Source organism: Triturus cristatus, chromosome 1_2 (genome assembly GCF_964204655.1).
Source record: "Triturus cristatus chromosome 1_2, aTriCri1.1, whole genome shotgun sequence".
Taxonomy (NCBI): domain Eukaryota; kingdom Metazoa; phylum Chordata; class Amphibia; order Caudata; family Salamandridae; genus Triturus; species Triturus cristatus.
In genome coordinates, this window is record NC_140580.1 from 584,166,883 (window position 1) to 584,193,616 (window position 26,734).

Below are 26,734 nucleotides of genomic sequence, written 5' to 3' on the forward strand. Positions count from 1 at the left end.
GCCATATTCAATAAGCAACCTCCCACGTGACCTAAATTACTTTAATGCTTGCTACTATATAGCATAGAAGCAGGTCATTAACTCATGATTTCTCCACGCATGAAATTAATTTTTGTAAAAATAGTTTTATTTATTTTGTATTTCATTATTCACTTATAAAAAGACAATCAAGTAACAGTTCTAATTCGCATTGTCATAATTACTTTCCTCAATGTTGTTTCCTGACCATGTATCAACAAATGTTAATAGTAAATTTTTTAAGTGATTACAATGATCTCAATCTGTACAAGGAGAAAACATTCATGATGAGAACACAAGTTCTTTGGATCTTTTCTCTTAAGAAACAATTATCAATAAATACTAACCGCACATTTATACCTCCTTCACATAATCCACACTCGTATCACTGACTCATACTACACACATTCATCCTTTCCAGTCCAGCATCGAAAGCACAGATGAACAAAATTTGTGTTTAGGGTAAAACCAATAACCCTTAAATGCTATGCTGATATCTGGGACATCATACTTTCAGGCCGACGTACGTTTCAATGGATTTAAAGCATTATCTCCATCTTCATCAGGACCTATCAGTTCTTTTGTTATCTCTTTTTTCTCTTAGAGGTAAACCATGGTGAATCTAAAAACACAGTACTGTTACTTCTAGCTGTAACGTCAGTACACTCCAGTCGGAGTGTAAGTAACCCCTGTGCCTTGAACAATCATTCGGGGTGTCTGCTGTCAAAAACTAGTTCAAAATTCGGGGCGCCTCCTGCTCATATTCCTTTTTGAAAGAACTCCGATATTGTACGCACATGGGGTAAAATTTAATCATTCCAATACAAGGGCTAGCGTTGTTCACTCTATATTTTGTTTCCTTTTTTCTGATTTTTATTTTAAATAGATGCCTTTGCTGATCATTTGGATAGGTATTGTTGACCCCACGAATCACTTGCAGCGGATATCCCTTTCTTTAGATGCACTGGATCGGTGCTCATGCAGAATGGCGTTCTCTGCGGCCCCCGTGTCCTTGTTTTCTGTACCTGGGCATATGGGGACTACAAGGGCCATCACTTTCAGGGCCCTTGGAGGCGGACCCTGCAACGTGTTTCACTTGGCCATTGGGCAGCACAATAAAGCATATTACAAACTCCAGAGGTGCGGGGTTACCGCACAATTGTTTTCTGCATCTGGGCATTTCAGGATTAAAGGCCCATCACTCTCATGGCCCCTGAACTGTAGGCGGACCCTGCAACATGTCTCAGCTGGCTGCGCGTAACAGAATCCCGTGGAGCAGGGGTTACCGCTTCCTTGTTTTCTGCACCTGGGCATATCGGGACTACAAGGCACATCACACTCAGGGCCCCTGGAGGCAGACCCTGCAACTTGCTTCACCTGGGCATACTACAGTGCTATAAAGTGCATCAGAGTCCCGCAGTGCGGGACGGGCCAGGTCCAAGGGCAAACCCGTCAGCGCCCCTCAGAGACTGGAGGAGGTTGGGCTGGATCATTCCCCTTAATTTTGCCTTGCAGTTGCTGTGATGGAAAGGAGAAAGTCAACTAGCTCCCAGGACACTGGCTCAGATCTCTTAAAAAACCCTCATAAGAGTTCATCTTTTATTTTGTTACCTTACCTCAGCAGTGGGGGCTTTGACTGAGGAAATTTAACACGCTGAACAGAGATTAGGTAGTGGTGGAAACAACTGTAGCCTGCGTGTTTCTTGTTCTGGAGTAAAGATTGGGGAAGAGGGCCTCAAATCACTCCGAATGAGGAATGCAGTAATCTGTTGAAGCTTGATACCGAAGGAACTGGACAGATTCCTGCACAATCATCATTAGACGCTCAACTGAGTCGTGACTTCCATACCGGTGGTCATACGCTGGGGGCCAAAAGAAAGCGAGGAAGGCCTCAAAATGAAGGAGGGTCGTGCCTTCTATTTCTATGATGTCTAATAGGGACACAGGTTCAGCCATTGGTTTAGTGCCAGAAGCCCCTAGCACTACTTTAGCGGACTTGAATGCCCCTGAACAGCAGTTAAAAACTCAACTGGAGTCTGTGTTCAAAGTCCTTTTGATGACATTATAAATTCTTTACAGCCTACATGGAGGGCTTGCAAGCAAGGCTGGGTGCCATTGAAACGTCTGTGTCTAACTCGAAAGCCCTGGTAGTACGAGGTGAGGGTGTTTAATGTCCTCCATTGTGCAGTATGGATTGGGGGCTTGTAAGGAGCCTTGTACCTCTTCATTGCACCATGCCTGCTTTGGCTCGGGACCAACTGATATTTGTACCACAGAGGAGTGAAAAGCTCAAGGGGGGCAGGGAAAAGCACTCAGTGAAAGCTGTAACTTACAAATCTAAAACTGCCAGTGTATAGGAGTGTTGACCTCCCAAGCCCACACGGATCATCAGTAAACTAGACGCCAACTTCCCGTTAATAAGAAAGGTCTTGTTGGCAAGTCAACCATCTGCAGCTTCCCCAAGTCAACCATATTACTTTTTATTCTGGGGGCTTTTACACCGTTAAAAAGCAATCGGGTAGAATCTACTCCTGAATTAATGCAGAAGGTGAGCAATTGATGTGACAACTTTCTGGGGCAGTGGCAGCAAGCATCTACTTATCTAATAATGGCTAGAAGAGTGGGTGGGGTAAGGGAAAAAACCTAGAGGGGGACTGTGTTGTTTTAAATTTTAGACTCCAAGAGGTCAGGAAGAGTACATTACAACATAGGGCAAATGGGAATAGGCCTGCCACTGGCCTTAGAGTTCTCCCCTTGGGATACTTTTACCCCTCCCTCCCCAGTAGATGCCTCCCTATGAGTAGCAGATTCAGCTCAACTAGAGGTGTCAATCTGCCTCACCAATAGGTTTCAACCTTTCAGTGGTCTGACTCATCCTTTCAGTTGACTGACTGAATTGCAGCTGTGATGGGCTGACCCAGGTAGGTGAAAGTAGGGAGGATGTGGAGGTTTACAGCCAGCCGAAAAGTGAAAACAATCTTGGTGCTTTGGTTAAGGTTGTCAATTGGAATATAGCGGGCCTCGCCAATAAAAGTGATGATGAGAGGTGGTCACATTTTTTAGGTGGTTATCATATAATAGCCCTCCAGGAAACCTGGGACGTGAGCAATTCTTTTTTGGGTCGAGGCTAGGCAGCGCATGCGCTGCTCTGCGAGGCATGCTGTATTTGAGTATGGACTTAAAGCTCCGCCTACTCTCCGCCCTTATTTTTCATTTGCTTGTGTCATTGTCCTTTGTAAATGCTGGCTTCTGATTCATTAATAGGCTTGTTAGTCCCTCCATAGTACTGCCTTGTCTTCATTTGTAACCTCCCAAGAGGACTGGCCCTTTTACTTCTGTTGTTACACTGTATGTCTTATTTAGTCTGTAAGCACTATTTTCTTTAATGAGTTTCTCCTACTGCAGGCCCGACAGGCTTTCCTGCACCATTCAGCACGCAATGCCCACTTTCAATTTCCAGGCAGCCCGGGACAATAACGGCCGCTTCTTTGAAATGAAATCGGTCTCGCTTTTACAAGAGTTTAAGCTATTGGCATTGTACACGACACTGCCTTTTATTTATGTGTTAATTATCAAAACAGATAAATAAAAGGCATTTTCATTTACAATGCCGATAGCTTAAACTTTCGCAAATGCAAGACCTTTTGCATTGCAAATGCTTGTTTACGGATGGGTTTACATCTTTTTTTGCTGCGCCTACACCCTCGATTCATGGGCGAGCTGGGGTGGTTACTTACCTCATCTCTTTGGATATTCCATGTTACTGTCGTTTTATAGATTCTGGCTCTGATAATTTGTTAGTAGTTAAGCTAGCCTTTAAGAAAGCGCCAAGTTTAGTAGTCATTTACTTTTATAATTCCTTTGTGCGTCCAATGCTAAGGAGCATCTGTCTAGTCTTAAACACTTTCTTGAATTGTTTGCTATAGGGCAACACTCCCCATACTAAGTTCTTATTTTAGGCAATTTTAATGTGCATATCTGCACATAGGGATGCGTAACTAATGATGACCTACTCACTGAATACTTAGAAACCACTCATTTTGAACACACGCCATAAGAGTAGATATTAGAGATTATTTTTGCTGATAGTAATCTGCTGTGTCTCATTAATAAGTGTACAGCGGTTTCCATTCCATCCTTCACTGGGAGGGGTTGTAACTCCACTATTGATTACATTTTAATTTCTGCTTTTATGACCCAAAGGGCAAAACAGTTTGAGGTTAAAAGGAGCTAATTCAGTGATCATAATCCCCTTGTGTTCAAACTAGACTGGGATGTATAGGAAGCTGTTAGGGCAAAGGTGGGTGGAGGGGACACGGAGATTCAGTTAAAGACCAGGGCCGTCAAATAAAATGGGATAAAGTCATACCAGAGACCTTTATCAGTAATCTTTATAGCATATGCAAATCTGACTTTATTATCTGTCTAGGAATGGATCAGCATGATGGCAAGGTTCTCACCGCCTTCCATTGGATTTGTGAGCAGGTTGCAAAGGACCTCAGTAAGCCTACGACCAAGAGGGTCATAGAGGGGGAGAGATGTTTTGACCAAACATGCTCAAAAGCCCACCAGGATCTCATGGGGGTGTTAAGCCATACCCCTAGGGGGAGAAATGAGATGGCACTGAGGAGGAAAAGTATATAAACTAGCTCTGATTGCTAGAAAAAATGATATAAAAAAGAGAGACTGGGATGAACAAGATAGCACAATGAACAACAGTATGAAGTTTTTGGAGGTGGTCAAGAGTTCTTTCTTTAAGGAATCAAAAAATTAGGTGATGGATTGTATCATCGCACCGGACATCTGCATCTCGATCTTTCAGGGAATTTATGATAATGTTATGGTTGAGTCACAGATATGGGATCAGGCTGAATGGAGTGGGGATTACACCCTGGATTTAACTGAAGAGGAGATGGTCGTTGCCATTGTGTCAATGTTTAATCCAAAGGCTACGGACCCGATGGGGTGCCGGCATATTTATTTAAATCTGAACCACAAGTACGGACAAGAATTTTAAATGATGTAGGTAATGCTGTCTTCAGGAAAGGTATTCCACAGTCCTGGCCGAAGGCCATAAATGTCCCAGTGTTTAAAAAGGGGCTTAGGTCCGATCAAAATGCTATTGGACCTATCTCCCTTATCAATAAGACCATTAAGGTTATTCTTTCTAGGCTAATGTAGTGGTCTGAGCAGAATAATGTGATCTCCGATGTTCAGTATGGGGAAAAGGCACCCTGGATCAATGCCTGAACCTACAATTGATAATCGGCAAATACACGTGGCAAAGAAAGTTTTATTGTATATGGAATTTATGGTCCTCACCTCTGCATTTGATTGTGTAAATAGGTCAAAATTGCGCAGGGTGCCGACTGACCCTGGGGTGGATTAGAATATAATGAACTTCCTACATGATTTTCACTTGAATCTTGCTGCATCAATAAGGTACGATCAGTCAGGGCACTTGTCAGAATTTGTGAATCTCCATAGGGTGTCAGACAAGGCTGTATGCTAGCACCATTTTTATTTATTTTAACCATCATTGACTTGGGCTCTGAATTAAGTGTAGCTTGTAAAGATATCCCGAAGGTCGGTACGCATTTAGTACCCACCTTCCTCTATGCAGACAAAGCAGTTCTAATTGCCAGGACAGCTGTAGGTTTGCAACATTTGGTTGACGCCTTTGTGGCCTTTATGAGTGAGCATGATTTGAGAAACAATTTTTCCAAATCACACACTATGGTTGTTGCTTCTGGGAAAAATCAGAAAAAATGCTATGGAGGGTGGCACAGGATTGGTCAGGGTCCCTACTTTTTCATATTTAGGGGTCCTTTTTGAAGAAAGAGGCTCGTGGGACACCCAAAGGAAGATAGAAAGGAATGCATCTTCAAGAGCTGCAGCCGCGACCTTTGACTTTGGTAAAAGGTTGGGGGCTAAACCGGTGCAGGAACTCATTAAAGTATGCCAGGGTAAATGTACTCCAATTGGCAGCTAATGTAGAGATAGTTGGGGCTTTAATTAGGGTCTTCAGATTGTGGAAAATACATTTTTAAGAAAATTGTTGGTTATCCTAAAGTCAGTACCCGCATATATAATACATGAAGCATTGGGGCTGAGGTATATAGGCAATGAATTGGCACTTGCACCCTTGCTTAGATGGATCAGGTTGTGGTGTTACCCGGTATTAGCCCTTAATAACAGAAGACCGCCTGACTCTAGACAGGGCGCTACACATCCCCTGGATCAAATACATCAAGGATGTTACGCGCAAATTGGGTCGCCCTGATTTATTTGAAACCCTGTTTGGTGTTACAAAGAGGGATTTGATTTGGGCAAAGATGAACTTTATCTGCATGATGGACTCTGAAAGGGAGGATCAGGAACTCATTAAACCTACAGGTCTGTCCTACATCATGTTAAAAACCTGTCCCTTGTGGGGCCATACTTAATCACAGTCACGCTATCCCTACATTGGTCCCTGGCTGTCCCACTAGGTAGACATAAGGTGGAAGAGAGAGGTCTTTGCTCGTGTGACAATTTCTTTGCACTTATCTTTTTCTGTGACCATTAGAGAGTCTTGCGGCATCGTTACATACTGCCTTTATTGAAGGATCGACCTTTTGAGCAAGTGAGACCAGCTTTGGTGTACTTCCCTGACCAGCCCATTTATATGTTTTAATATAGCAAGTTTCTTGATAGGGGATCTTTGGATCAGGAAGAGATTGCCTGGCTGATGTGATGATTTTATGCCTTCTACATGTCAAGAATTCGGCTTCAATACACATTAGGACCCCAGATATTTACGGAGTACTCTCCTTCACAGAATATCAATTGCCGAGTGACACTCTTTTCATTGGGACTGTGCTGTTTGAATTAGAACGGAGGTTCCGGATACGTACTATTAGTATTTCTATTCTGATTGACTTTTGCATCGTACTCGTTTTTTGTGATTGACCACTTGATTTATAGGCCCTGAGGAAGTCGTGGGGGTTCAATTGCCCCAAGACGAAACACGTGTTGGCCGCATCCACTTCTGGCTCGATGCTGTGGAATATGCGATCAGGACAACTGAGAAAATAAAGAACAGATAAATCCTCATACAAAGGGATTGGACTTGATTTTTGTCAATTGTCAAACTACACTGGACAGTTTGATTTTGCTTACGCTCGGGAACAAACCATTTTCTTACATGTCAAGAATTTGTTTGTTTTTAATGCAATTTTATCTGCTTTTAACTCGTGTAATAATGTTTTTCTATGACTTTGTATTTATCATATGTCTGCTTTTATTAGCCAAATAAAGCTTATTGACTTGACATGCAATTAAAGTAAGCTCAACTAATAAAAATGGCCGCCTCTTAACCACTCGGCGTTCTTTCCAGAGTTGCTAGGGCTTAAAACTAGACGAGGCTTCCCAACCTCGCCTAATGGTTGCCTTCACACTACAATGTGCTGTTTCACCAGCCAATAGAGCTTGTTTCTTGATAAGGGTTTCCAACCTCGCAAGATGTACGCAATGTCACGTTCACTACAATGCTGTTTCAAATCACAAGCCTGCAACTCTCCATCTACCTTCTTTGACCAAGGTGTTCCCTAACATCTGTTATGATTTCTTCTATTTTGAATCGAATGGTACAGATCCCACAATTACCGCTCCTGTAAATAAATGACCTTAAGGGCGGAATGCATGTTATTTGAAACATTCACAATCGCTGATGAGGTATTCAGTCAAACTCATCACCAGTGTAAAGTTGTGTAACCACCATTAAAGAGGAGACGAAACCTGGAGAAGCTAAGTGGTATACACTTTACTGAACACCTCAGTCATCCACAGATGCCAGCCATCAACTGGTAGCAACTGACATTCTTGCTTTCCTACATTCTATGCATCATCATCTGACATTCCACTGTGAAATTCAGATGATGTACTACTGATACCACAATGTAGATCACCACAGACACTAAGAGTAGAACCGTTCCAAGATCCTACAAGATTTTCAACTAATGGGATCACCTGATTGTTAGTCCAAGGGCGTATCACAAGACCAATAGGTTATTCATTTTGGTGATTATGAGGTCTAAATAGTGGGCTGCAAGAAGTATGAGTCCATGCACGAGTACTGTGAATTCCAAGGAACAGCAAGGTTCTAAAAGTTAAATGGTTCTAGATTCCTAGCATCATTCTGTTGAAATATTAAATGCATTATGGTCACAGCCAAACTCTCGAGTTCCATCCAAATAGGACCTGCCAAACTAAAGTGCTCCTTTTAACTGGTAAAAAGGAAAATGTTACTTACTCAGTAAGCATCTGTTCTTGGCATGTAAAGCTGTAGATTCACATGCTTTGCATACTCCTGCCAACTAAAGTTGGGTCTGGATGTTTGCAAGTTGCTTTTCTTCGAAGAAGTCTTTCCAGTCATGAGGTAGGTGACGCCTCCTTTCGGTGATAGTGCGCATGGGTATCGACGCCATTGTTAGATTGTTTTCCCGCAGAAGGTGAGAATGGAGTTAGCAAAGGTAGAATAGAGATGTCTATGCGTAGGTATGTTACATAAGAAAGAACTGCAACAGGTATAGGTACCTGGTGGGGGGGGGGGAGGAGGGGGTAGGCGCATGTTAATCTACAGCGCTACATGCCAAGAACAGATGATTACTGGGTAAGTAACATTTTCCATTCGAGGCATGTGAGCTGTAGATCACATGCTTTGCATACACTATACAGTAGTATTGTCCCAAAGCGGTGGCTAACCTGTAGCTGTTGCAGTTGTTTGAAAAAGTGTTTCAAGTACTGCCTGGCCTACATTAGCTGGTTGCCTCGCTAACACATCTACACAATAGTGGTGAATGAGTGCGGTGTAGACCATGTTGCTGTCTTACAGATGTCAGCTAAGGGAATATTCCCTAAAAAGGCCATATTAGCCCGTATTTTACAGGTGGAATGCGCTCTAGGGGGCACTGGAAATGTCCCTTTTTGCTTTGGTGTAGCATGTTTGGATACATTTAACAATCCATCTTGCAATACCCGATTTAGAAATGGGATTGCCTTTGTGTGGTGGAAAAAAAAGCAACAAAGGGCTGCTTTGTCTTACGAAAATCTTTAGTTCTTTCTACATAATATAGTAGAGCTCTTCTAACATCAAGTGTATGAAGAGCTCGTTCTGCTACAGAATCAGTTTGAGGAAATAGCACAGGTAACTCAACTGATTGATTGATATGAAGAGCACAAACCACTTTTGGAAGAAATATGGGATTGGTTCGAAGAACCACCTTGTCTTTGTGAAGTTGAAGGGAAGGCTCTTGTATAATTAGTGCCTGGAGTTCACCTACTCTCCTTAAGGAAGTGATTGCAATAAGAAAAGCAACCTTCCTTGAGAGAAATTGTAGTTGGCACCTGTGCATTGGTTCAAAAGGTGATCCCATTAGCCTTGTAAGGACTATGTTCAAGTTCCATACTGGTGCAGGTGGAGCTCTTGGTGGTATTACTCTTTTAAGTCCTTCCATTAAGGCTTTAATCACTGGTACTCTGAACAGAGATATGTGTTGTCTGTTTTGTAAGTATGCATCTACTGCTGCTAAATGCAATCGAATGGATGTATAAACTTATCCAGATTAGTGTAAGAGATAACAGATGATGTTTTGTACTGAAGCATCAAGGGATTGATATTGTTATTGTTACAATATATAACAAAACGTTTCCACTTTGCTGAATAACATGCCCTAGTAGTAGGTATCCTAGCCTCCTTTATGATATTCATACAGTCTGGCGGTAATTGTAAATAACCAAACTCTAGGACTTCAGGGGCCAAATCCCCAAGTTGAGTTCCTTGGGATTTGGATGCCTGATTTCTCCATGGCTCTGAGTGAGGCGATTGGAGTTGAGATGCAGCTTTTGGTGTGAAACTACTGACCGCTCCAGTAGGGTGGTGAACAAGGGTTGACGTGCCCATGTGGGAGCTATGAGAATCAGTGTGAGTGATGTTTGCCTGAGCTTCCAAACTACCAGCGGACTCTCCCCCTCTGCATGGGAGAACACCTGGTGGCCCACCACCCCTGGCAGCCCTCCCACCCCCACTGACCACACCCGGAACCTCATCATCGCACTCTACTCCTCCCTCTTCATAGCCCAATAGGTCAACGCCGTTGCCTCCTGCTGCTTCAACACCCTCCGCATCCTCCAAAAGACCTTCAAATGGCTCCCCCCATGAATCAAGAAAGACCGTCACCCACGCACTCATAACCAGTAGACTAGACTATGGAAATGCCCTCAACCCCAGAATCAACAAATTTCTGCTCCGCAAGCTCCTGACCATACAGAACACCGCAGCCAGACTCCTACTCGGCATTCCCCAATACAAACACATCACCCAACACCTACAGAACTTCCACTGGCTCCACGTTGAGAAGAGAGTTGCTTTCAAGATACTCACACACACCTACAAATGCCTCCACAACACCGGACCCCAATACCTCAACAAAAGAATCTCCTTCTAACTGCCCAGGAGAAACCTCCGATTTGCCGACCTCGCCGAAACCCCACGCATCTGCAGAGCCAGAAGAGGTGGAAGAACTTTCTCCTACATCGTGCCCAAGATTTGAAACGAGCTCCCAATTGACATCGGATGTGCCCCCTCCCTGAATATCTTCAGGAAAACACTCAAGACCTGGCTCTTTGACTGAACATAGCTGCTTACCCTCCCCAGCGCCTTGAGACCCTCACCGGTGAGTAGTGCGCTTACAATTTCCCTGATTGATTGAGCGGGAGAGGAGGAAAAGTATAGGCAAATATCCCCGACCAGTTCATCCATAGGGCATTGCCTATGGAAAGCTGGTGTAGGAATCTGGAGGCGAAGCTTGGGCATTTTGCGTTTTGAGCTGTGGCGAACAGGTGTATGTGAGAAAATCCCCATTCCTGAAAGTAGGGAAGAAGAATTTGGATTTGCTGTCTGTCTGCTGAGAAGGTCTGCAATTTGATTGTTTACTCCTGGAAGGTGTTCTGCTATGAGATACATTTTGTAATGTAGGGCCCATTTCCAATTTCGGTACCAGTACTAGCCCTGTCTGCGGAGCAGGGTCAAGAAAGGGCCGCCCTTTGGATACATTTTGTGGGTTCCAACACTGCAGAGAGCGATGGGTGCGGCCATCCACCAAATACTAGATAGGTTAACTGACTCTGCGACTGGTTCCACTGACTTGCTAAGCATTCTTGAAGGGGACGCATGTGAAGTCTTGCGTGGGGAACAATTATAATGCAAGACACCATCATGCCTAGCAGTTACATGAAGACTCTTGCTGGCAAGGATTGGTTGGGCTGAAATTGAGTGAGAAGGGACTGAATACTGTGAATCCTGGCTGTATTGGGAGAGGCTAGAGCTTTGTGAGCGTCTATTGTGGCTCTCAGATACGTTTGTGTGTTGGAAGGCTAGATGAGACTCCAACGCATTCACTGTAAACCCTAGTTGGTGAAGTAAGTGAATAGTGGTTTGAGTGTGTTGGAGTCACATTTGGTAAGTACTGGCTTTGATGAGCCAGTTGTCCAGGTATGGGAAGACATGGATTTGTTGTCTTCTCAGATTTGCTGCGACTACTGTCAGACATTTGGTAAATAACCTGGAAGCAGTGGTGACTCAAAACGGTAGTACTTCAAATTGGTAATGATGACCCGCTATGATGAATCTGAGGTATCTGCTATGAGAGGGATGAATTGGAATGTGGAAATATGCTTCTTTTAAGTCTAGGGTAGACATAGAATCGCCCTGCTGTAGAAGCGGGAGCACTTGTTGAAGTGTTACCATGTGGAAATGCTCTGACAGTATGTATAGGTTTAGTTCTTTGATATCTAGAATAGGTCTCAAGGAGCCGTCTTTTTTGGGGATGAGAAAGTACAGCCTGTCCCTTGATGTTGTAATGGCACAGGTTCAATGGCTCCTTTGGAGAGGAGAGACTCAACTTCTTGCTGAAGTAGATGTAAATGTTCTGGTGACATTTTGTGAGAACGTGGTGGTATGTTTGGAGGATTGTTGGTAATCTCCAGGCAATAACCATGTTGGTTAATTCCTAACACCAATTTGTCTGTGGTGACAGATTGCCAAAAGACGAGGAATTGTAGAAGACGTCCCCCGACAGGTGTTAAATGATGGGGGGGGGGGGAAGTGTAGGCATGTCACTGCTTGTTGGGGGAGGGGGAATTACTCAGTGCGGATCCCCTGCCTCCACCTTTGTTGATGTTACCTCTATATCCTCCTCTAAAGAAACCCCTTGTAGAGAAAGATTGAATGTTGCCTTTGTAAGAGATGGCAGTATTGTCTGAGGACATGGTTTTCGACCCTCCACGGTAGAAGGAGCGAGGAAAAGAGCCCTGATTAGAGGGAGACTGCAGAGCTCCCATAGACTTGGCTACCTCTGTGTCTTTTTTCATTTTTTCTAATGACTTAACTACTTCGTGCCCGAAGAGATGTTCCTTGTCAAAAGGAGTATTTAAAATAGACTGTTGTACTTCTGGTTTGAAACCAGAAATCCTCAACCATGCATGTATTCTTAGTAACACATTAGTGCCGATCTCTCTAGCTGCAGTGTCTGCAGCATCTAACGCGCATCTTATTGAGGAATTGAATATGAGCTTCCCTTCCTGGCCAAAATCCTGGGCTTTTGCTTTGTGCTCATCTGGGAGATGTTGTCACACTGCTTCCTTTCGTCCCAGTGTGCCCTATCCTATCTGGCTAGCAGGGCCTGGGTGTTGGCAATGCACCAATGATTTGCTGCTTGGGCGGCTACTCGTTTACCAGAGGCGTCTAATAGTTTTAACTCCTTGTCTGTGACTTGGCCCAAGCTTGGACTTTCTAAGGCACCCACATGACACTGGAATGCTATTAAAGTGTCTTAGATACCCAGATCATTTATGTTGTTTTTCTCTGGCAACAGCACAGATGGGAGGAGGGCAGTCATCAACCTACATGGATTTTTAGAACTGGTCTGACAGTGCAACTGTCACTTGACCGTGTAACCTACACCAATATTATTCTACAGTTCTTTGCTTCCTCACAATACATATCTATGTCTATGCTGTTTACTTGTAATGCTTCACATTACCATGCAACATTCCTTTAAAGCCAGGCTCAGTGGTATTGCCAATGCCGGTTATACTTGGTGCCAGTCTTTGTGTGGTGGAATTCCTTGACCTACCCCAAAACTGGTTCTACTCAGTTCTTCCCCTTCCCTTCCTCTTCCCTTGGTCCAAGCTTCAAACTGTCTGAGGTGGCAAAAGACTGGAAAGGCCTACTATTGGGCTCCTTTATGTGTGTTGTAGGCAAAGCCCTTTGAAGTGTAAGTGGGCTGGGTTCTAAAAATCCATGTAGGTTGATGACTGCCCTCCTCCCATCTGTGCTGTTGCCAGAGAAAAACAACATACATTATCTGGGTATCTAAGACACTTTAATAGCATTCCAATGTCATGTGTGTACCTTAGAAAGTCGGGGCTTGGGCAGCTGGATAAATAAACAAAATGTTCACAGTTGCATGGAGGAAAAGCACTTTTTGTGGAAAAACACAACTTCTGCCCAATCAAAACATGCACGCCTGGCTCCCAACATGTGAACAGAGGTATATCGTCTCTCTAGTGATGCTCACATAATTGTGTGGTGCCAGCTGTGCTATCAAGCCAGACCGTAGAAAGAGAACATCCAGAACCACTGTTGAGAACACACTTGGACCTTTGCAAGTTACAGAAGAAGGAATGCCCTGCTGCTGAATGACTGTCTTTCAGTCTGAGAAGGAAGATTGGATTTTATTGCCTTCATCCCAGGCTACCCAGAGTGACTTCAAGGGTCACTTGGCTGACTTTCTGTGTAGGCCACAGGGACACACCAGGCTTCAGAGGACTTCTTGCAATTGCCCAGCTGACCTGCTACAACTGGGCCTGCCTGAGCCTTACTGCTGGCCTCTGCTGGAGTGACTCCTAATTCCCAACAGTTGCCTAGCCAGGTCTTGGACCCTTGCTGGAATCAGAGTGTACTCCTCCTAAATAAAAGTTGAAAATCCTGAAGCTTTGGCACCTTGAGATCACAAACAGCCCGCTCATGCTGAAACTCTGCCGCTTACGATGACCGGCAGCGTGGAGCTCTAGTAAAACCAGCTCTTCCCGCCGATGACAGTCTACAGTGACCGGCAAAGTAAGACATTTACTCAACTATACAGCAATAACAGCCTGCGACAACTGCTAACGCGAAGCTACAGCAACAACCGTCTGCAACAACTGACTGGCCCTCTGCACTACAGTGACGACCCTCAGCAAAGTCTAACCTGCTTCTTGCGCTACAGACTGTTCGCGACGCTCAGTCTCCTCTTTGCTGCCTCCTCCAACGCGAACAAACCTCTTCTCGCCAGACTTAGGAGGTAACTTTTCAGTGGGACTAACCTGGTCCCTGAATCCGATCCCCACTCCATCGCGCTTGGCCAAAATATGTAACTTTTCCCTGGCCTACCCCGATCAGATGACCGAGAGTGGCACTTTGTGCTTTTAGGCGCTATTTTCACTAAACACTTGAAAACTGAATGTCTCCAGTTCTACTGATAGGATTTTTGTCATTCTCGTGTCACTTTATTTATTAAATGTACTCAATTTTTCTAAATTGGCTTGGAATTTCTCTTCTCTTGTATTTTAGGTTTATCACTGTTTTTGTGCAGCACAAATACTTCACAAATTGCCTTCTAGTTAACCCTGAATTCTAAGCCACAAGAAAGGTACAACACAGGTTAATTTGGGGAATTGTGTGGCTCACTCTGACAAGGACTGTGGTTGTTGCCAGAGAGGGCTGTGGCTTCAACCTCCCTCAAACAATAAACACACTTCTTACAGTGAGGCTTTAGCAATAGTTAACCGAAGATACACTAATATGCTTTTGTCTATATAATTGCAAAAAATGACAAAATGGTGTGCAAACATAAGAGATTTGGAATTGATGTAGTGCATTTAGTCTTTATTCGTTTTGGAACAAGAGGTGGTATGGGAAATATGGAATGATAGGTCTTTTAGGGTTGGTGTTAATACACAGTAAAAATGATTAGTATTTTCAAAACATCCTCATGATTTGTTAACCCACTACCCCACTTGGTGTGTACGACCTATGATCATCTCCCAAACCTTCATCTAATGAACAGCGCTCCACTGCTTCACAGCTAGGTTTGTGTGATATATAAATACCACTACATACATACATATTTAAACTGATGCCTGTTTCTTTACAAGTGTTCTTTGCTCTAAAGCACTATACTTATTTGATTTTAGGAGTAATATTTTGCATATCTTTAATTTAAGATACCCAAATGCATACTAGAATGTATTGCTCCTTGCCCCATACCTATGCTTCTAATTATAATTTCTATACGCTTTAACCAATATAATAAGTCTTGGAACTGCTCATCCACATTACCAAGGTACCAAGAAGAGGAGAGAAATTTGTATGACAAGAGAAACACGGAACAAAGCCTCCTTGCCGCCATTACTAACATTTATTAATGCAGGAGGTACAGCTCAAAGAAATGTGGTAGTGCATGTAGACATTGTCAATGGGTGGTTACATATAAACATATTGATGATAGACGCTTCTTAATGATTGAGACATCGCTAAAACAGTAGGATACATACGCATCTATTATTTAAAAGTTAGGCATGTTGTATATTGCACTGAAACACCAAAAATAGTAGTTGTGAGAAAATGCCCTTTTTGCGTGGTCACCCCTATTTTTAGCTAAATTTGATTGCTTGTTTTTAGACTCTGCACACTAAGGCACTGCTAAATGTTCTGAGCACTAAAGCATAGGAACACTGACTAATCCCTGATTGGCATATTTAACTATTCTGTAAGGCCATAGTATATGGTGCAGAAACTACACCATTTGCATGGAAAGTTACCTATGGACTGCAGCCCTTAAAGTACCATCCAGTAGTGTGAGAAGCGCAATATGGATTCAGGCCTACTAATGTAAACTGACTGATGCAGTTTAAAGCTCTTAAAACAATTCTTTTGACAGTAGAGAAACAGTCCTTTGAAATATTAACAAGTCACCACTATGTAGGCCTTGAAGCCCACAAGGCTGGGTGCATGGTATTTAAAATGGGGACATGTAGAAATTTAATGTTGCCAAGATAAGCCCTCAAAAGCTGTTTTCACCGTGGAAGGCTATTGCTGTTCTATGGGGAAAACCAGAGTGTGGATTAATATATTAATTCACTATCTTGGGTTTCAGACAACTATTTTTTTTTTTTTTTTTTAAATCCAAGTCGATGGTGAAGTTAGATTTTAAATAAATATCTAGGAAAATAAACTTTTAGAAAGTTACCTTCTCCCTGCCTCAAGCTCCTAGAGGCTAATTTGCATTAGCCTGCCAGCAGCTGCCCTGGGCATTGCTTGACCCTAGTGAGATGTAAGAACTAACCCAGAGAAGGACAATGGCTTAAACCTGGTGACAAATTGGCTGGGTGTTGGGAACATGATCCTTATATGCTCAGGAAGGGTAGCTGGGGGGCTCCAAGAATTAACTTGAAATAAGCAGACGTGAGGACTGCCCATTCCTAGTTTAGAGTAAGGAGACACTGGGAGAGGAAAACTCTTTGATCCCGGGAAACATGGTAGTCAGCCTGACTATGTCCTATTGAGAGGGGAAGCTGATCCCAAAACCAGTTTGATGTAGCTTGAGAGGAAGGCACTGCTCACTTCCTTAAACACAACCCCGACTGGCACAGAGGTTCCCACCAAGGCCCATGTCATCCTAAGTTTCTCTTTGAATAGTGTGATCTGGCATAGTTTACAGTAAGTCAAACAAGATGTGATGAAAAAGTGGGTAGGTTTGCCCAGAGAACTTTTTACCCACTGGTTAGAGAGTGTCCAAGAGTAACCTTTGCTCACTGGCTATTGATCTGTATAAAAGTTTACCTCACCACCAGCTCCTCAGTATACCTCCTGGACCTTTAGAGGAACAGAAGGACTGAACCTTCTGTTTTATACCTGTAGGGAAACACGAAGGGCTGGGCCTGCTCTCACTCATATCCAGGACAAAGTGGGATCTAATGGTCAGTTGCCATACCTCCTGTGCGGCTAGAGGGCTAGAGGGCCACGCAACAAGCTGCAAGAGGCCTTTTTATGGGCCCACCTGACCAGTAGCAACTGGACCTGTACTGGACCCTGCTGGTGTACGTTCTGTCTCCTAAGGGATGTCCCTGAGGTTGTGGGACCCCTGGCTGTGTCCTGCTGGACTTCTCTAACAATCTCAGAGATGGTTTGACTTTCAGGATTCCGGAGTACCACGACCAACCACTCAAATCATACCGACCAAGGAGTGACATCAGTAGGCAAAGATTTTGAAGTAGGTCCCGTTCTGAGCTATTTGCACCTCAAAAAGCTGTAACGGTGGTTCCTGGCAATGCTTTATAAATTTATAAATCTGGTGGGCGGTCCCTCCACCAGGGCGACAGTGTAATTTATTCTGTTGCCCTGCTGGAACAACAGGCCGTCCACCAATATATAAATGAGCCTTGGAGAGGACTTTGTCGGATACAGACCATAACCTGGCCCAGATGAAGGATTGCGCCTTTCATTTCAGAGACTAAAATAAAAGGTAAAATCTTTGACTGGGATGAACCCAGTTGGCGTATCTGACAAGCACTCCATCGCGATTGGCTTGAGATTGCACATTGGTCACAGTCACATGTGAACAGTAAATTTGATACTTGTATGGCGCACTACCCACCCGCAAGGGTCTCAAGGCGCTTGTACGAATACCGCTGTGGAACCCATCCTGGCTTTCCCTGTGAGGCGTCCACTCCTGGGCACCCCCAAGGTGGAGGCCAGGTATCCTTAGCGTTGTGGGGGCCGTTGTGGAGATTAAGCAAGCTATTGCCCAGAGTTGCAGAGTGGGACTCCATGATTGGAATAGGCACCGAGGCGAGAATTATCAGGTCCGTGGAAGTTTTGAGCACAAGACCCGCCGAGGCGGGGAATTGAACCCTGGTCCCGGGCTAGACCTCTGCATCAGGGTCTGCCGCTCTAATCATTGAGCCACACTTCTCCACGTAGGGGTTGAGATTAGGTTTAAATTATTGAAACCTTTGCCTGGACCGAACAGGTTAATGACTTTGTTACTTGAGGTGGACTACCATTCACCCCAATTAAATCATTTACCTTCTTACTTTAGTGAGCAAAATTGGAGGTTACTGTGGGTTGACAGCTGTCTAGCCATTTGAGACATAATTCAGGGGTTTTGAGGGCAGGCTTGAACTTGTACTGTGCCCCACAGCGTTGAATCAACAACTACCATGGAGCGACATGGATGAATTTTTCAAGGGGAGAGGGTTGGCAAGTGTCCTTGTGACAAAGGGAGTAATTTTGCCTTGGATGGTGGAATCCCTTTAGTGGGATAATAAAGTAACATAGATAATTCATGATCAGTGTTACTGACAGTCTAGAAGGAGAGGTGTGAAGATATGATCCTGATGTTTAACGGCTGGAACCTAGAAGCTTAGTAGGGAGCTGATGCAAGCATACAAGAGCATGGAAGGGTTAAACTGCATACCAGGGCTCATGGCAAAAAGTAATGGCACAAGTGTGTGGCACAAATAAACAGGGGCAGACAGCGTCATCGGAGCAGAGGGAGAAAAATAGATAATCTTCGCCCACACACTAAAATACAATGCACTCCACCCATCTGAGTCTATTTGTACCCTTTCCTATGTTATAGATACTATCATAAATAATGTGTGGAAATAGAAGTTCCAGGTCCATCAAGTATGCCAGAAAGAGGGATCTTTTATATGGACATAGAAAATAATTGGTCATAATTGTTCTTTTAAAGTGAACATGATGAAAAGAAAAATGTACTTACCTATGGTAACAACTTATCAGGTAGAGACTCCATCAAGCTGCAGATTCCTTACCATAGAATAATCCCTAGGCATCAGACTGGGTCGGGAAACTTTTCAGCAGTGCCGCTGGCCGCAGGTAGGTGGTGTCATTCGGCTTCACGTCGGTGTCATTGGCGCCAGGAGTGCCGTGTGCGGTGCCTAGATAAGTGCCACCCCAGCACACTGACATTAATTGCTTTTTGTGATCTTTCCACACCAGAAGCACGGACCCATTAAGGTTGCTGATGTACCAAAGTACAGACACCAAGGACCTGCTAAGGTTTACCATATATGGAGTAATCCGTTCACAGAGCGGGGAGTACTGGAGAGTCTGTAAGGAACCTGCGGCTAGATAGAGTCTCTACCAGATAAGACGTTAAAAAAGGTAAGTAATTTGTTCAACTGATAAAGAGTTCTAGCAGCTGATACCTTGCCTTAGAAATGATACTCAAGAAAAACCTCTCCGAAAGTGGGTCTGAGAACAGATTTAGACGTTAATCTAGACGTTTTTGAGTTACAAAAGTGTACCGTGCGATGAGTCATTTTTGGATAGAATACGCCCAGCCCAGGCTAAAACTTTGTATATAAAGTTGAGAATTGGCAATTTGCCATTACATTCTTTTACTTTTATATGGGATAAAAATAGCCCCTCATCTCCTAATTGTCCCTTCTGTCTGCATCCAGAGGAATCCGCAGACCACCTTTGGTTATTTTGTCCCATCTATGCTATATCCCGCAAGAAATGGATCATCCCAGTGTGCAATAGACCTAATTGTGTTTAGTGTGTCTAGAATCTTATTATGGGCATGGATCTACTAAGCTAAAGGTGACATTCTAGTGGAAAATTTACTTTTGTACTGTGTTTTAACCATAAAATTCACTTGCACTTTAAAAGGTCCCGGAGGATAAAATCTTATTAAATGAGCTCGACAGTAAAGGGGTGTAGTGGGATCATTGGATTTAAATATGGTATTGGCTCAAACGTTCTTTTTTAATACAATGTATATGACGAGTTTTAACTACTTTTAGGCTTATTCATAGTAGTAGTGGCTTTCTTATTTTAACGTGGTAGTAAACTGTATGTTTTTTGAATGAACATTTATGGTTGTGAAAGCCAAAATAAAGTATTGAATTGAATTCACTGGAACGGAAAGAAAATAACAGATGTCAGTGCACTGGAGTAGTGCCTATATAGGCATGGCGCATCTCATTTCCGGTCTGGACAACACCAATGCAGAGCAGAACGACACCACCTACTGGTGCACAGATTTCCTGCTCAAAACGTTTCTGGATCTAGTCTGACGCCTGGGGATTATCCTAAGGTAAGGACTGAGACTAGAAATCTCTATCAGATAGGCACTTTAATAATGGTGTAGGGTATCAAAATCAAGACAGTAGTTCCACCAAAGAGAAAGGTGAAGGCTATGCCGTTACACAGTGATATGTATTCACCACAAAAAAGTGGTATTAACATTTCTTCTTCTATCTTTTCCATGTTACACTGAGGATCTGACTATTTTATACTTGTTCCCACAGGAGGTTGAGTACATTTTCCAGGTAGGACCTGGTTTGAATGGCCCTCCTAAAGCAACACAGTTGTAATAATGAAATTTAGAGAACAATAAGAATATTTGTTGGCTTGTTACAAATAAAAAGGTAATAAATAGAATAAGAAAAAGGCACTTTTCAAAGTTGAAGTCCAGATTATTTCATGTACTTGTTATTCTACCAAGAAAGCACCTAAAGTACAAAACAAATTGGAGATGTTCTTCTACACATTTCACATCATCGTCAGCAAATATTTTTTAATTAAACCATGCCGAGTTCTGATTTTATCTAAAATAATCAGCTATTTAAAGCAATAGTTATCATTTCAGATGGTAACATTGATAAATCTGTTTTAGGCCAGATAAAACTCATACTCTCAAGTTTTAATTCTGGCAAAGTCGACACAGGCTTTTCCATTTTCAATACAGACAAAATAATACTACAATCTATTCACTGTAATGCTGTATAACTTGTTCGCCATTGTTTGCGTTTAAGAGCAATGTAGGCAGTAGTAGATATTTACCATATTATTTTATTTCTCATACCTTGGGAGATGTGGTGCATTACAGGAGACTCCACCAAACCAATCTATTTGCTTACTTAACAAATTATCTAAATTATGAATAAAGACCATAGGACCATGCCAAAACCTTACAGAATAAAACATCATTACACTCAACAGAAATCTTTAAACTAAAAAACCATCCATACAATATGCCATGCTGCCCAACTGGAAAAGATGCTGTTGAAAATTCAAGTCAAGCCATAAGCAAGCACACCCAGTAACAAACACTTGCTTATTTTCTTCTACAAAGTCCATGTAGGCAGTAAACAAATACTTTATAGATTTGAAGACTATCAGGGGACCCACTGGTATTACTGCTTTTAACAGGAATTAATGAAATTGGAGTATATAACATTTAAGAAATTTTCTATTTAAAAACTCGACCTGTTTTTATTAAAAGTGAAACAGACCACTAACCATCCTCTAACACCTCGCTTACTACATTTTTCTTATTTATGCCGAGTAAAAGTTTAATTTCCATACTACACCTACTCAGTTGTGGTTTCAAATTTGTAGAAATAACACATTTTTCCAATCAAATTGTTACCACATATGTTTATTCTGAAAACTGCAATAAATATCTCTATTCCTACATGATTTTAACCTAAAAAAATATTAGTAGGGTAATGTTGACACTATTCACACGTCAGAATTTCTTAGCACTTAGAACAGATTACAAAAAAGTCCTGAATACATTTAGGAAAGTTAATCTTGACAAGTGAAGCATTATATATTACAAAACTTCATTATGATGACTTATGTGGGTCACATGAATTCACATTTTCAAAGTTTACAGAACTGCTGTTGCTAAGGAGGTGGGCATACCCCTTAACACTTTAGGTATAACTGAGCCTCCCACTTTTTATCTAAAATACCTTAATGCGCCGCTGAATGGAACTTATATCTGGACGTTCATTGCTGCTGCTGTCTAAATGCCTGTAGAAAATGAGAAGAAAAAAATGCATGATCACAAATGTTGGGATACGACAAAAATGTTAAAACATACATCAGGGGCCCTGACTCCAAAGAATAGCTGGCAGTTTGAAGATCTCTTACACTATTCAAGAAACATTTTGAAGAAGTACGAATCTTCTAAGGGCCAAATCTCAAATTTATACAAGGTGCTCTGAATGTCGCTACCAGTTAGATAAGAGGGGGCTATTGACAAAATTAAAAGCTTCCAAAAGAAGAATATGCTCTTAGTGCCTCTCCATACCAAAACAGGGTTCTGCAAGAAGAGTTCTACTTGTCATACTACAATCCTATTGCCTAATGGGGAGGAAAAGGTCAATGGTGATGATGGCTCCTCTAAGTAGCTATAGCTTAAAGACAATCATACCAAGTGCACCTGTGAATGGGACGGCAAAGTCTAAATTACTGAGACACAGATGAGTGAGGGTCAGCTTCCAAAAATTCTGAACCACAGCGCCACCTTATTTTAAAAACTTTTAGCTTACAGGAGAAACTTCAAAGAGACGTAAGAATAAAGGCAACAGAAAGATGTGGATGCAAAAACCCAATAAACTTTTGAGAAAAAGCAAAACACAAGTGGTACCTACTGCAAGCTATGCGGTTTCATTTGCAATTGTCACAACAACCACAAAAAATAGTATCATAAGAGGACACAGAAGGAGTGTTGGGCACAAATGCATGAGTATAAAGTTAGGGCTCAATCTTACAAACTGATTTTGAATTTTGTTGAGCAGAACATACCACGGCTACCTCTTTTAGCTTGTGTGGAGATTTTATCAGTGTGAAGGAGGGGGAGGGATTAGATAGAGAAGAAAACAGACGTGGCTGAAACACATGAAAACACAGAAGAAATGAACTCCAAATATGTGAAATGCTCAAATGCAACAAAAGAAAAATAATTGTGGCCATGAGAGAAAGCAAAAACTCAGGCACAGAAAACACAGAACCAATATAGGACAACAGGCGAGAATACACAAGCAGTACCGGTTCAATGTCCATAGCCTTACACAAGATGATACGGAAAAAAGCTAATTAAAATGACATTATTGGGTAGGTTTTTTCTTGTTTCAGTGACATCAACATCTTTGTTTTCAATAATGAAAACTGGATATCAGTAAACTAAAAAGATTTTAACAAAAAAGTGCCAGAAATGTACTTATGATGTACAATATTTTATGAGAATTTGACTTGGAGGATTCTACACAGGAAAGGAAGTAGTTATTTAATAAGTCATATATCAGCCAGATACTATCACACAGTGTTTCTGAACCTGTATAAGTGATTAGGGCCTCAATGTTTCATTTTGAGTAACTTAAACGGATATCCTATTTGACATGTTGCCTTGAGGTTCAAGTATTTTGTGGAGCTACCAGAAACCCCAAATCAGAATATGAGACTGAACAGGTGTTCCTTTGGGAATCACCATTTCAATCCATAACACTTCTCATTTGCTGCTGGATCTAACTGGTGGCTTCTTCACCGTGCAACAATGGAGAAGATGGACAAGAGATTTAGGGTCTCATTACAAGTGGTCCCCCATTTTTCCTTCCCATAGTAGTCCCCCTCAGGTAGTAAACAGGAAGATTAGGACGTGCACCCTTAGGAAAACCTCCAGAATTAAGAAATTACTGGGAAATTAAGAATACCATTTCTCACTAGAGATTCGCCATAGAGTCCGACTGGTTTCAACATTTAAAATGTCTGAAATATGATGAATCTGCTTTGTCTGCACAGATCTTTCAATTCTAATGGCCAATCAATTCTGTTACAGGCCTCAACAGAATTACAAGACACTCATTATGATAGCTTTTGTAGGGATAAGGACAACAAGGACTTCCAAAGCATGTATGTTAGTCAGATGAGAAGTGTACCAAGGGTACTGTTGACGTTTAAGTTGTTTTTAGTTTGATGGAATTGCATACTTCTCCATAGAGCACTTTTGGGGAGGTTTGTCTCTAATACTATGGGGCAAGGATTCTCCTTTTACTGGCCTTGCAATATGAAAAGGAAACTCAGAAAGTAGAGGAGCCTATTATACTTACTTGTAGAGTTCTGCCAAAAAGATATCAAGGCTTTGAAGTTCTTCAAAGAGAGCTAGGAAGAAAATGAAGACATATTAATTGGTAAATAGACCATTGAAGATTGAACATTCATAGCAACATACAAAGACATTTGTTTGACTCTTCCTCTAGCCCTCCCATAAATTATAAAGATTTATTAGCAGAAGCAATAGCTTCTAAAACCTTCTCTGATTCCAAAAAGGGTTCAACTAAAGAAAGAGGCTAATACTACAAATTGTACACAGGACTTCTGTGAGCAGATGAGCAGGAAAATCATGTTATTCCTGATAACCGCAGTACTAGCAATATAATTATTAAAGTAAACCAACAATCTATCCACTGTGTATTACCAGTGAGGGAAAAATACTGAGTTAAAGTTGCCCTCCCAACCTTAAAGTTTAACACATACTACCAAGTTGTAAAGCTCTTTCCCACTGGGAAACTACCTTTGTTTCAGCTTGACAAACTTAAACATCTGAGAGGTTATTTCAGAAGTGGGAGGTATAGAATAATGGCCTATGTAAATCACTTAAGGATGATATTTGTCAGCCCTAAAGTGTGCATGAAGTTGTAAAAATATGCATAGAGTTAAGCTGGAAAGTTGGTCTACATCAAGATATTTTCGTCATTCCTTATTTCACCGATGTACTGCTGCTTTAAGAGAATGCTACCCTGGTGGAAAATATATTTGAAAGTAAGCCTCTAAGGTCCCATATTGGACATGGAGTCAACGTCACACAACACCATGCAATTAGATTTCAGCACAAGAAAGAGAGAAAAATAGGTTAGCTTGAGCTGCAATGTATTATATGCCATTTAGATGAAGAGAACACATGGAAGTGGGGGTTGAGGAGGATCAAGGGTAAGGAAAGTAGGTTATTTGACATATCTTACAACATATACACACCTACAGGAATTATAAATCGAACCAAAGTGATTCCTATTTAAAGGGGCTACAGCAGTCATAAGACCTGTTTATGCATTTTTTTATTCTTTGGTTTTGGTTCGTCCTGTATCTATTCAAGAGATGTCCTGTATATGCTTGAATAGAAAGCTTTCCTTCCTTCCATGAACTAGATCCCCTTAGACTTGATGGAGAATGAGTAGGCACTAGTAGCTCCACCTGTTCAGTGTTACTGCCCAACAGCAGAGGCAGACAATGATGTGCCCACAGCAAAAATGCTGTGGCACCTTAGAGAATGTGTTGAATAAAAGAAGGTGAGAGGTCTAAGGCCACTCTTTGGATTGAACCAAGTGGATTCCCAGTGACCATACAAGCCTTACACTGTTGAAATTTATTTTCTAAGAGGGGCCAAATGGGTTTCCATAATAAAATGATAGGTCTATTTCCGAACCTGTGCTTCCATGTGAAGTGTGATACCTGCAACAAGGCTCTCTCTCATGAAGCTGTTACTAAGAACAAAGAGAATAAGGAAATTCTATTTGACCGCCTACTTACCCAAGTTTAACAAAATATGAAACCCCTATTTGTGGGCTATAGGGAACAGCTAAATGAAACTAAGCAATAATTTAGCGATGATGGTGGTATCCGTGTCCTCCAAGAATCTGTCAGTAGAGATAATAACATCATTTACAATGAAGGCTCAGCTCTTGGGTGCTGGGGCTTTGTATTGTATTGTATTGTATAAAGATTTATATAGCGCGGAGAAACTGTAACCCTACGGGTATCCAGGCGCTCTGACCAGATAAGATGTTTTATCGCGCGAGAAAGGAAGATCAGGGACTTCAAGCTACTGGGAAAAGGCAGGTCTTAAGGCCCCTTCTGAAATCTGTCAATGACTGCGTCTGCCTAAGAGCGGGTGGGAGTGCATTCCAGCTTTGAGCTCCGACCACCCTAAAAGCCCTCCCTCCTAGTCTAGCCCGTTTAAAGCTGGGCTGTACCAGCAGGTTGGCCCTGGATGACCGCAGCTGCCTTATGGGGGAGTACCGGGCAAATCTTTCCTGTAGTGGGATCGGGCCTGTTCCGTGAATTGCCTTATGCACCAAGCACAGAGATTTGAAAAGGACCCTCTCTCTAACAGGTAACCAATGTAGTTCCCTTAGTGCCTGGGTGGAGGATGAGTCGAAATTGCGACCGAGTGCCAGCTTGGCAGCAGCTGACTGCACTCTCTGTAGCCCCTGCAGAATGTGATGGGGGGCTCCGAGGTACAGAGAGTTACAGTAATCCAGTCTGCTGAGGATGACGCTTCTAACAACCATGTTGCGAGAGTCTATAGGCAACAATGGGAGAACACGGCGTAGGAGTCGTAGCAGGCCGAAGCAGGTGCTGGAGGTTTTCCTAGCCTGTGAGACCAACTGGAGGTTATTATCAAATAAAACCCCCAGGTTCCGTACAGTACTAGCTGGGGTCAGTGGAGCTGAGTCTGGTGTAAGCCTAAGTTCCACAGGAAGATTTTGGATCCGTTTCGATGGTGCATAGAGCAGCAATTCAGTTTTGTCTCCGTTAAACTGTAAACAGTTTTTCCGTAGCCAATCCATGGTCTGCCTCATGCAGCTTTGGAACTGCTCCAGAGGAACTGCCTGTTTGCCTTCCAGGGAGAAGGCCAGTTGGGTGTCGTCCGCATAGTTTATCAGCTCCACCCCGAACGCTTTAATGATGGAAAATAGCGGTTGTAGATAGATATTAAACAGGATGGGGCTGATACTAGATCCCTGTGGGACC

The 26,734-nt window shown here is 42.5% G+C and overlaps 1 protein-coding gene across 4 annotated transcripts in view; it reads right to left on the reverse strand.

The window, feature by feature from the left end:
* NT5C2 (5'-nucleotidase, cytosolic II) overlaps positions 1 to 26,734 on the reverse strand; it is a 542,012-nt gene that overhangs the window by 101,085 nt on the left and 414,193 nt on the right. For all 4 annotated transcript variants that reach the window (XM_085606647.1, XM_085606643.1, XM_085606637.1 and 1 more), the window contains 2 exons: positions 24,034 to 24,085; positions 21,895 to 21,955 (listed from right to left, as the gene is read on the reverse strand). In XM_085606647.1, coding sequence (XP_085462773.1) covers positions 21,895 to 21,955; positions 24,034 to 24,085 — 113 coding nt within the window. The remainder of the gene's footprint in view (positions 1 to 21,894; positions 21,956 to 24,033; positions 24,086 to 26,734) is intronic.